Genomic DNA, 11205 nt, shown 5'->3' on the forward strand with positions numbered 1-11205 from the left:
GGTTATACATGCGTGTGGTGACCAACGACATCATAGGTAAGGAATTCTATTATAATTCTATATTCCCTTTAATCCCAACTTGCATTCTTTTTGGCTCTGCATACTTATAGACAACCCAAACGAGAATCAACCATGCATCCTTAAAATAAGTATCAATCATTGTACTCAAAAGGTTGTCGCCATCTTGGACCTACTCAGCCTACCAACATGGCGATGGCAGTTAGTTGTTCAATGAAGAAGCAAGACAAACTGTTGACTGGTGATAGTGAGTCCTTTATACAATAAGTCATGAGTATAAGAAAGGACATGAGATAGGTATTCTGTCAAGAACCACCGAGAAAATATTGACCAAATGACATTTAATGTTCTTAACTTGTAGAGCGTAACATTGAATCCAACTACAATTTCGAACACTTGTGAAGGTGCATTAACTTCTAGACTTCGTAAACTTATCAAGATACTAATATAGAGCATTATTCTCTTCTGCACACATGCATGAAATATATCTCCCTATACTGAACCATAATGTAATTGCTAGACTTGTGAAGCTATATTAGGTAAGAGTCAATACATTCAATGTGATATGGATTATCTTAGTAATCAATAAAACAGCAAATCCATGTGGAGTCTTTCAGTTATTGTGTATGCGGCTACAGACTGCTTCTTTGCCACCACTCTCTTTTTAGTCCACAATCATCGGCCGACCTCTGCCCGAGTGTCATACAAACGGATGAGTGAACCTTGTAAGTTCGTACAGCAATTCCATGTGTCTGACAGAGAACAATATCAAACAATTATTCGGATTATTGCAAGACAAAAGATGACTGTGGCCAAAGCAAATCACAAAGCAGGCATATCATACACACATGAATGACCGTGAGAAAAAGAATACGGGCGCTGCAGTAATGAAATCACTTAGACCCCACCATACTGTAAGCGCCCTCTGGTAGAACATATAGAAAATGCACTGCAGAAACACAAACTCAAACCAAAACAATAGTATAAATTAATCCTTTTGGTGACGTAATCAAGCCCTATAATGGCCTAAACTGCATTACACCTACTGTCCGCTAGGTGAAATGCTTGAGAAGACCGCCACATTTCAGATTGCAATTTACCATTACCAGCTTGGTTGCACGAGTCTCGGAAAGAATGTTTAAACACTTCAGAGTACTGACTCTGTTAAAAGCATTGTACTGCAAGAGACGCTGCGTAGACACAGAATTTCGAAACATTGTCAGTTTGTGTGGGTTTTCTGACATCTTTCTGCTTGAAGTAATAGGTGAAAACAATATAACTCGTACGTAAGTTACTTATGTATGTCCGGAAACTGTACGCAACCACACACCATAAACTAGAATAAACGGTAATTTTTAAAGAGTAAGGCTTTCTCCAACGTAAGGCCATGTTGATTTGATTATATGGATGACATCCTCTGGGAACTCCAAAACTGATGCGAGCGAGCGAATAAAAAAAAAGTTTGGCCAAAAAAAAGAAAGTTGCCTCCAGTATGAAATCAAAGTGGCCAGGAAGGTTGAACATAGGACTAAACACACATAGTATGGTATACCAACAGTTAGGTGTAGGGACCAGTACATCGTACGGGTGCAAAACATTTTTTTCTTCTTGGACCAATCCGAAAAAAACAGACCTGAAAAAAAATCAGAGGAACAGATTTCGCCAATTACAAAATGGACACACTATGTCGGCAGGCATTTGGGGTCTTACCGGGGGCCAACAAGAGGAAGTCAAGTAGAGTTTATAGTCAATTGTACCAAGTTTTTACAGTCAAAGGTACAGAGACAGTTAGCCTTATTATATGGAGATGGGATTTTTAAATGCCAGTGGGAGTCCAATAATCCACCAAACAGATTCCTTTAAATTTGTAGCAAAACTGACCAATTACCATTGTTGAACACGTGCACACGACCACAAGCAAAAGCAAGAAATTGCTTGGTGTCTTGTGCAAGATCAAGGGCAAACTAGGCAGACAGGCCCTTGAGACAGCATATTTCACCTTGGTACGACCCAAGCTGGAGTATGCCTCAGTACTCCTAGGAGATTTGAGCAGTACAGCAAGTAGGATGCTGGAAAAGGTTCAATACCACGCCGGTCGACTCGTCACAGGAGCTATGAAGGGTACCCCTAACTCCAGCATTCTTCACGAACTTGAATGGGACACCCTGTCCACCAGGCGACAGTACAGCTCACTGGGAATCATGTATAAGATGACACATGGACTTGTTCCTCCACACCTACAGCCACTTGTCCCCTCTACAAGAGGCACCCAGTCATCTTCAAGGTTCCTACTTCGAAACAACACCCATCTCCATGTCCCACGCTGCAGGACTCAGACTTACAAAACAAGCTTCGTCCCGTACACGTCATCCCTGTGGAATCAACTGCCCCAGGTCGTCAAGGACGCCCCTACTCTTGTCGCCTTCAAGTCTGAGTGCAAGAAACATCTGCTGACGCAAAGGAAACACCAGACGTATCGCAGTCTCGGCTCAAGACAGAGCAACATCTATGCTGCCAGGCTGCGCATGGGATGGAGCCAACTTAACTCTACTCTGCATAAGATGAGGATTAAGGACAAGAAGTGTGATTGTGGGGCTTCCTCTGAAACTGTCTCACATTACCTCCTACACTGTCCCCTGTACTGTGATCTCCGCCATAACCTCACATCCACCGTCCAACACCTCCTACAACAACAACCTACCGTGCCCCTCCTACTCCAGGGATCCACAGCTCATAACTTCTCCACAAACAAACAAGTGTCCGATGCACTACATTCTTACATTGTATCAACTAAAAGATTCCAGCTGCACCACCCTCCTACGAACCACTAATAGATAGTTCTCAGATTTTAATTGTATTGTATTTATTGTGTGATGATGATTATGATGTATTGTACTATGATTATGTATGTCTCTCAATGTGTATCTGCACAACATCAGCACCCTGCTGCCTGGTGCAGTATATTGTATTGTACTGTTACAATTCTAATAAAGTTAAAGTTAAGTTAAAGTTAAAGTTTTGCGTATTGCCAATTCTCAAGTTTCCACAGACAATCAGGTCCAGGTTCAGATCCGGACCTGAAATGATCCTCTGGACCTGAACGGGACCTGAATTTTCTGTACTGGTACCTACCCCTACCAACATTAGATTTTTTTCTTTCTGTCCTTTCACATCTTATTCTTTGACTTTAGATTTATTATGGCATTAGACTATGATTAGTTATCTGTTTTCTGATACCTTTTTTTCAATCTAGGAAATATTTGTGCTCGTTTTACAGCTGCTTTGCACAATTTATTGTGTGGTCGAAAACTTTTTTTTTTTTTGGAAACGGCCGAAAATTGGTGCGAGCGCGGATGTCATCCATATAATCAAATCAACATGGCCTAACTCGCAAATTCAAAGACTTCGTTAGCACGACAAGCTCGTTCCTGTTACCATTCCTATGAGACGGCGTCAATCTTTTTATCAGCAATGCTAACAACTATATGAAAATGAAATGGGGAAGGAAGTGAAATACGGGGGTGTCATGAAAGTGAAAGATATCGAACAGCAAATGTGCAATAAAAGTCAGAAAAACCATTAACAAATTACAACCACCCAAGCTGAAACTCACAAATCAACAACAACAAAATACTTATTGGGTGCTTGGGTAAGAAACGATACGAAGTACGAAATGTATAATAACGCTATGGCCCCGCCTGACCTGCTATAACCCCGGCACTTGCCCTCCAGCATTTTGACCTTTGTCTCTCGGCAAACAGCGAGGGAAGCGTGGAATTGTTGGTCTGTCGGAGAGCTTTATTGCGGGCCACAGAAGCACAGGGACGCCATGAACGTCAACGTATTGTTGGCACGTTTTCTCCTCACAGTGTTTTTGTTTTGTACTTGGATTTGCACCGCAGTTACGGAAGAAGGTATGACACTTTTTGACATACTTCTTATAAATCGGAATCATTTTGATAGCAAGGTTTCGTGCGGTGAGACGATAGAATAGAGGAAGCATGTTCTATAAGTCACCATTTTAAGCGTTTGCTTTGTGCCTTTGTTTGGTACATGGTCAGCATAATGGACGTGTTCAACTCTGCCGTGCAACTCTACTGTGATTTCTACAGCTCAACATGCGTTCTGTCCAAGCGCACCCCTCCTGTACGAAGACTCTTGGTTTAGCCAAACCCTGAAAGGAAATCATCAGGAAATCTGCTTTTTATCAAAGGGGAAATTTTCTCAATGTGCAACCTGTCCTTTCTACGGAACTTTAACCCCACATGCCAACCTTACTAAGTTTGCGTGCAGGAGCCGTATGCAGGCATGAATTTCGAATTCCTATTTCTGACCATAACAATAACTGCAAAAAAACGATAGCAAATATTGCTAGGCATGACTTTGCACGGTACCTGGCTGTACGTGTGGCTAGAGGTGAAAAACACACACCGTGGTTTATAGGTGATGCATTTGCAACAATATTTACCTAATGTCTGAACGGGGGCACTCGAGCAAAAACATAAAAACAACGCTGGTAGTTATATAGTTTACTCACTTAACTTGGGTACCTCGGAGTATCACGGTCATTTTTAGAACTGAAAATATGATACAACTATTTACAATTAATCAAATCTACTAAAGGGAGCAATAGCACAGTTTAGATATCGTCAGTTTTGCCTGTGCAACAGAACAGCATGGTTGATACAGTAAATATTTCTTAAATAGAAAGACTGAAATTGTAGCAATACCATCTGTTGGAACAAAACGTCCTTTTGGGGCAGTTGTCGCATGTCTGTGTAGTTTCCTGCCTGACACATCACGTGCCAGCCATTGCCCGGGTTCAGCGGATGTCTCCGGGCACAACTCACCGGAGATTTGGAGGGGGGATTGTTGTTCATGCAGTCACAGTTTGGGGTGATATTCGTCCAAATCACCATTAATAATTTCATTCTTGTCATTTGTTACAGATAAAGAGATAGAATACTGCATATATATATATATATTATTCACAAACCTTTCGATATCACATGTATAACCTTTCGAATAGGGTCGAATCATGTATAGATATTTCCATTCGTTTTTTCCTGATTAATTGTGTTAACCAAAAATAGCATTCCACCTTCACGTGGCTAAAGTAGAGTTAACGTTTGTTACAAAAGAACTGTCGATCAGTCAATCAGTCAATCATTCAATCACTTTCTCAAACAATTGATGAAGCTAACAGTCTCTTAGCATTCCATTTAGCAGGTTAGTGTTAACGTACAGAATTATGTCCTCATATTAAACATAATGTGATATGTGACAGTTTTTTGTTTACTTTGCAGAATGTATTTCTCCACTTGGGATGGAATCGGGCGACATATCACGTGACCAAATCACGGCTTCGTCCAGGGACTGCACCGGTGACTGCGGGTTGACATCGTTTGGTCGTCTCCATAGCAACGACTCGTGGTACCCTGACAATTTCGAAACCCCTGAGCGAGACCAATGGATACAGATAGACTTGCTCGAGGTGAAAAATGTCGCGGGAATTCAGACACAAGGTCATGAAAGGTCAAATACAACCTACTTTGTACGTTCATTCAAGCTTCAATCGTCCAATGAGGAAACCGATGATTGGACGACTTATTCAAACTCCACCTTCCCAAAAGAAGATGCTGTGAGTAGAATTCTATAACTCTTGTTCACCTTTATCCGTGGGGTAATCTATATTCGTGGGGTAACCTATATCCGTTGTTATATCAAACTGTGATACTTTCAAAATATTGCAGTTTGAAACTACCATCCGTCCACTTATAGGCCTGCTACGCAGTTTTTTGCGCTTCAAACTGAAAACAAAAAATCCATTTTCCGGCCATTTCTTTATGTAGTTGAATCAAGCCTACCACGTTACGGAACACTATTCAAGGTATGTCGGGAGTCGATATTTTCGCTGTGCGAGCGCGTTTGAAAACCTGTGAATCTGCACACCCGCGCTGGGTTTCTTCCGAACGAACCGTTGATGATTGATTCTTGTTCGAATTCTCACCGGTGCCTAACTAGGGAGGTCAGAAAGTTACAGCGCGCGTAGGACGAAATGTTTGTAGGCTAATTCTCTACGTTGCAAATGTGAAATAATGACACAAAAGTGTCAAAAAGTGTCAAAAAGTAGTAGTAAATCTGAGATTTCTTAGTTCTAGAATATTTCAAATTTGAGCGCAAAAAACTGCGTAGCAGACCTTTAATATCCCTAAATACCCTGTTTTTATTACATAACGGATATAGGTTACCCCATCGCTGTAGGTGAACTAGCGTTGCAATTAAAGTTTTCCGCTTTTGTACTTTATGCTGGTGGTTTTTGTCATATATCATTAATTTCTTAAGAAATTATGAGTTTTACTTGGAACAAGGAATAGAAACGCGAATGTTAACCATTCTTCCGCAGATATTTGACGGTAACGTGGATGCAGATACCGTCAGAGAAAATCTGTTAGATCCACCCATTCTGGCTCGGTACATCCGGGTAATTCCCTGGAGCTGGTCTCCTAACGGAGTTTCCCTCCGCCTGGAACTCGTGGGTTGTGAACAAGGTGGGAAAGCTGATTTCATCAATAACTCTCATGGCGACATTTTGTGTGTACGGTTACTGAACTCACTACATCAAACACGATAACTTGAATGTACTGAAAAATATATACCAAAATAGTAAATCTTTACTTGCATATCGTCACGTTTAAGTTTTTTTGAAACTCAGAACAACGTTCAACCTGGAAAAAGATCGGAATAAGGATCCATCTGGACTATTTTTCTGGCACATACGGGTTCAATAGCTCACCAGGATTGATTTCTAACAACAAAATGATAGAAACTGTTTTAGAGTACGATTGCTTCCGATGTTAGATTGGTTTCACCGCATTTACAAATAATAGTTCAACATTTTTATTGTGTTAGATCATACAGTTGACACAACGACGGTGACAACGACAAAGGTGACCCAAACTGTTGCCATAGCAACAGAAAGGACGACACATGTCTACAGGAGTACCGTCGCTCCTGTAACCTCCAACACGTCTGGTCAAGGCGCAAATGAAACCTCCCCATGGCCACTCCCGACCGAACACACTGAAAAACCAGGCTCCACGGGAAGTTCGTTCCCAATAGGTGCGTTCATAAGCAAATCGACCTTTCATTAAACTCTTTTCTTTTCTCGTCTATACTTTATTTGGGTCATGAGTATTGGATATTGCCAAAATGGATGCCCTCGTGGATGCCATTCATACATTCAACTTGGTCCGTTCACAGGTGCAGTTATTGGAGGCACGATAGGGGGCGTTCTTGGTCTGATTCTGCTAATAGTTGTCGCTGTCGTGCTTGCTAAAAGAAGGTAAATACATTTAACTGGTTATTTTCAAGTGGGATCTACGGCGACTTTGACTTTCTACGTCAAAGTCTCAAGTGCACATCTCTCTCTCTCTCTCTTACTCCCGCTCTCTCCCTAACTCTCTCTGCTACTATCCGTCTCTCTCTCTCTCTCTCCCTCCCTCTCTCTCTCTCTCTCTCTCTCTCGTGAGGCTCCGTACAACGGTCACTTCTAGTCATGTCAAACTATCTATCACCGCAGTTCAGTTCCTGTCAATTGCGATGCCTCGTCCTTCCGCTAGGAGACGTTATTATGACAAGTAAGGTGTTTGTCTCACGACTCCATGAAGACTAGCGATGCAGTCTGAATTGTGCTCACTAATGGAGATCTTTTGAATAAACACAAACAAATAAACAAGTGGAAGGGCCAAGTGATTAAGCATTGGAATGGCACTGATGTCACTAGAACTATAGTTTGCCCACTATTTACGATTCCTCCCGTAGACTGCATACCCAGGAGTACCCGGTCTTCACCAACCCCATCTACAATAAAACCACCCGGCCGTTAGACAGCAACAGGAACCAGCCTCGGTCTGCGCAAGGTTCGCAAGAGGAGATGGAGGAATTTGTCGTGAACCACACCTACAGAGGACCACGGTAAGAACGCGTGGCGTTTTGGCGACACCTCAGGAGTGGAGGCGATTGTACAGTATTACAATCGAATTGAAAATATTCCATTCATTTTAACATAATTAGTTTGTATCATATAGGTATTATAGTGTCTCCTCAAAGTAGGACTGTTTTACACAGATACGATCATCTTTAATGAAATAGACCTCTTGGTGGCCATTTTGAATTTCCCGGGGTCATCCGGAATCATGCACCAAAACGAGGCTGCAGTTGATTCCCTTTCCTACAAATTCTGCATTGCAGTATAGTTATTCCATCTTCGCCGTAAATTCAACGCGACCAAGCAATGTCCTGGAATGACGTTTTTGCTAGTCTTATAGTTGAACCCAGACGTTTGAACGTCGTCCTTCTCTTTTCTTTGTTGTGAACTACCCTGCAAGAATACTAAAAGTTTCCGGAATAACAGTGCGGTTTGTGTCTTCCCAGGTCCGCGAGTGTGAGTGAACCCCTCAAGACAACAAATGCCGACAGCTCAGAGAGTTGAGAAACAAATAGGTGACGACAGAAAAACTGTTCGTCCTTGCAAATTGAATGTTGCTGTGTAGTAGTCGGTAACCGTGTGCTTTCATAAATCTACGAAATATTGTTGCAAGTTAGAGCTGAATCATCCTCACGACGCCTAGATGTTGTACACCGGAGCTTAATTGTATGCGTATGTTCGGGTAAATATTAATGACTTTGTGTGTGTGTGTGTGTGTGTGTGTGTGTGTGTGTGTGTGTGTGTGTGTGCCGAGACATAGAGTTTTGTTTCCCATGCCTTCTTGGGCACTAAGTTAAAGCTGCTTTTGCTGTGTTTTTCGTTTGTCTCTTTCATATCACATAATCATGTGCAATACATTTTAACTGAGCTGATTCGATTGAAACTTCTAGAAAAAAAGAATGATATTTATGAATCCATGTATCATTATAAGACTAAGAGTTCATTTATACAGTGCAGTATAGTGAAGACCGCATGTAGTAAAGCTAATTGTTTAGCTCTTCATATGGGAGGTAATTACATCTTAGTTTGGAACGTTTGAAAGCTCTCGTACGAAATGCCATTTGTGTACGCCAACTGTACAGTCTAAATCGCTTTCGTTAAACGATATCTTGCTGCTTTTTGTTGCGTTTTTAGCTACAATAAATGTGTTTTGTGTTGCTACGTGTGGACTCAGAATTTGGCATGCTTGCACTTTTAACACTGACTTCGACTTTATCTGCAAATGCCTACATATCACTTTTCGGTCCATATCTATTCTTAGTTGGATTGAACCTAGCGACATATTCGGAGCAGCATTAATTCATGAACCATTTCTACATAAAATGCCAAACACTTAACGTTTACAATGGAACGGTATGTTCTCCAAGTGTTGACCTCTACTTGAACTTTGTAAAAGAGCGTATTAAATAGGCAAACAGTACGTAGTACTCAAGTGCACGTGTCAACAATGACCTTATACTGATAACAATAGTAAATGTCTCCTTGTAGGCAAGGACTTCAACTCTAGCCCACATTCTAAATATCTAACATCTATGTCTAATATTGGCAACTTTGTGCTCTTTGACGGCAGAAACATTCTAGTTCCCACCAAAACACGGTTCAAACTCCCGCAATACAGTCTTCTATCCTAACTAACTGGAATCCGGAATTCTCCACCAGATAGTCCAGGAGGAAGACGGAGTTCATGTAGCTGTCGGGGTGGTCTGAGTCCAGGACCAGAACCCCTCCCGTCTTCCCCAGCGCGCTACTGATCATCCGTAACGCCTTGGGAACGCGCTCCACGTCTCTGAAGCGATAGTAGTTGTTGTACGTCAGAAGGGTGCCTGGAAATAAAAATCTGCACATCGATATCAATCTTTAAAAAATTACAGTTTCTGATTTTACACGTTCTGTTCCGAACAAAAACAATTTTACCAGGTTGGTAGAACATAAGATATTGAACTTTTCTTTCTTCACGAACAGTAATATTTCCCAGTGCCTGGTTGCATTTCGAGGCCTATAAGACGTCTTCCTCCAAGCTTCTGACTGGAGAACGACTTCTCGTGCCCACATCGGTTACATATAGCAGCAAGAAGCAGCACTATAGTTAGAAGCTCTGAGGATGATGTCTGACAGACATCGAATTATGATCGAAACGTAAGTAGGTGAGAGACATACAATGTATTGCTGTTGTATATTACATGAAGGAAACAATTTAATCTACCATTAGTAACCACATCACCTGACAAGTACAATTAATGATGGCTATGTCTCTTCGTACTAACTGAAAGTGTAACGTTAATGCCAAGCTACGCCCGACGTTCCTGCGATGGTATGTAGAGAAATTCAGCAAATTAATAATTGGCCAGGAGAGTAAGTCCACGGGACGCACTTGCAATGAATGGAAGCCCACCATCACAAAGGCTACGTTGACAAATGAGTAATTTCTAGCTGACTAAACGTGATCAATCTTATTTATTGGCCAACCAAGACATGTACAAATAGAAATACAAATGTTTAACTACTCTACCTGATGTGGGTGGAAAAGCCGCAGTCGGCTGCACGATACGCAAACCTCTATTTTTGGCAACATCCTTCATTTGGTCACTTACATTCGCCGGGAGGTAGTAGGCCGGCTGAATGTCAAGTTCCTGTAACCTGAAAATAAAATAAAACAATGCAACGGAATGCTTTGGTTAGTGCATAACAGCTCGCCAGTTGTACAAAGGTATTAATATTTCACTTTAATGGTCAAGGTCAAGCAACAGGGGCCCAAAAATGTACCGTATCTTAACACTATCCACATACCAAATATCATCAGATAACAATCCATCCAGGGGTTTTAAAGTAATGCTGACCACAAATATCCGGGAACACAAACGCACACATAGATACACATACACACTTACGTACACGCACACACACACACACACACACACACACACTCACAAACGCGCGCGCGCGCAAACACACATACACCACGTAGCAGAGAGAGAGAGACTGAGAGAGAGAGGGAGAGAGTACACCGACACACCAGAAACAATACCTTCATTCTTCATGGAGGTAACTATCCGTACCTAAGCACACTCATGATGAGGTTGCTGTGAATCCAGTTCTGATGTACCAAGTCGAAGTGCCCCATTGGATAAGGATGTCCCTCCCGGACGCCGATGGTGTGGTTAACGGACCAGTGTAACACCATATCCAGGAACATCTCT

General features: G+C 41.8%; 2 protein-coding genes across 3 annotated transcripts in view; one reads left to right on the forward strand and one right to left on the reverse strand.

The window, feature by feature from the left end:
• Positions 1 to 3796: 3796 nt before the first annotated feature.
• Positions 3797 to 9169, forward strand: LOC118419033 (neuropilin-2-like). Of its 2 annotated transcripts, none has more exons than XM_035825264.1 (7): positions 3797 to 3932; positions 5325 to 5659; positions 6425 to 6569; positions 6931 to 7140; positions 7282 to 7363; positions 7843 to 7995; positions 8455 to 9169. In XM_035825264.1, exons 1-7 carry the CDS (start codon positions 3848 to 3850, stop codon positions 8510 to 8512), a joined length of 1068 nt encoding a protein of 355 aa, XP_035681157.1. In that variant the 5' UTR covers positions 3797 to 3847; the 3' UTR covers positions 8513 to 9169. The 2 variants fall into 2 exon arrangements, with proteins under 2 accessions (XP_035681157.1, XP_035681158.1); XM_035825265.1 differs by having other exon boundaries at positions 6940 to 7140.
• A 72-nt stretch (positions 9170 to 9241) lies between these two features.
• The window catches only part of LOC118420087, an 8779-nt gene continuing 6815 nt past the window's right edge, over positions 9242 to 11205 (reverse strand). The window contains exons 8-10 of the mRNA XM_035826791.1: positions 11065 to 11205; positions 10518 to 10645; positions 9242 to 9831 (exon numbers count right to left, since the gene is read on the reverse strand). Coding sequence (XP_035682684.1) covers positions 9608 to 9831; positions 10518 to 10645; positions 11065 to 11205 — 493 coding nt within the window. The 3' untranslated portion in view covers positions 9242 to 9607. The remainder of the gene's footprint in view (positions 9832 to 10517; positions 10646 to 11064) is intronic.

Source organism: Branchiostoma floridae, chromosome 7, assembly GCF_000003815.2.
Source record: "Branchiostoma floridae strain S238N-H82 chromosome 7, Bfl_VNyyK, whole genome shotgun sequence".
In the NCBI taxonomy this organism is placed as follows: Eukaryota; Metazoa; Chordata; class Leptocardii; order Amphioxiformes; family Branchiostomatidae; genus Branchiostoma; species Branchiostoma floridae.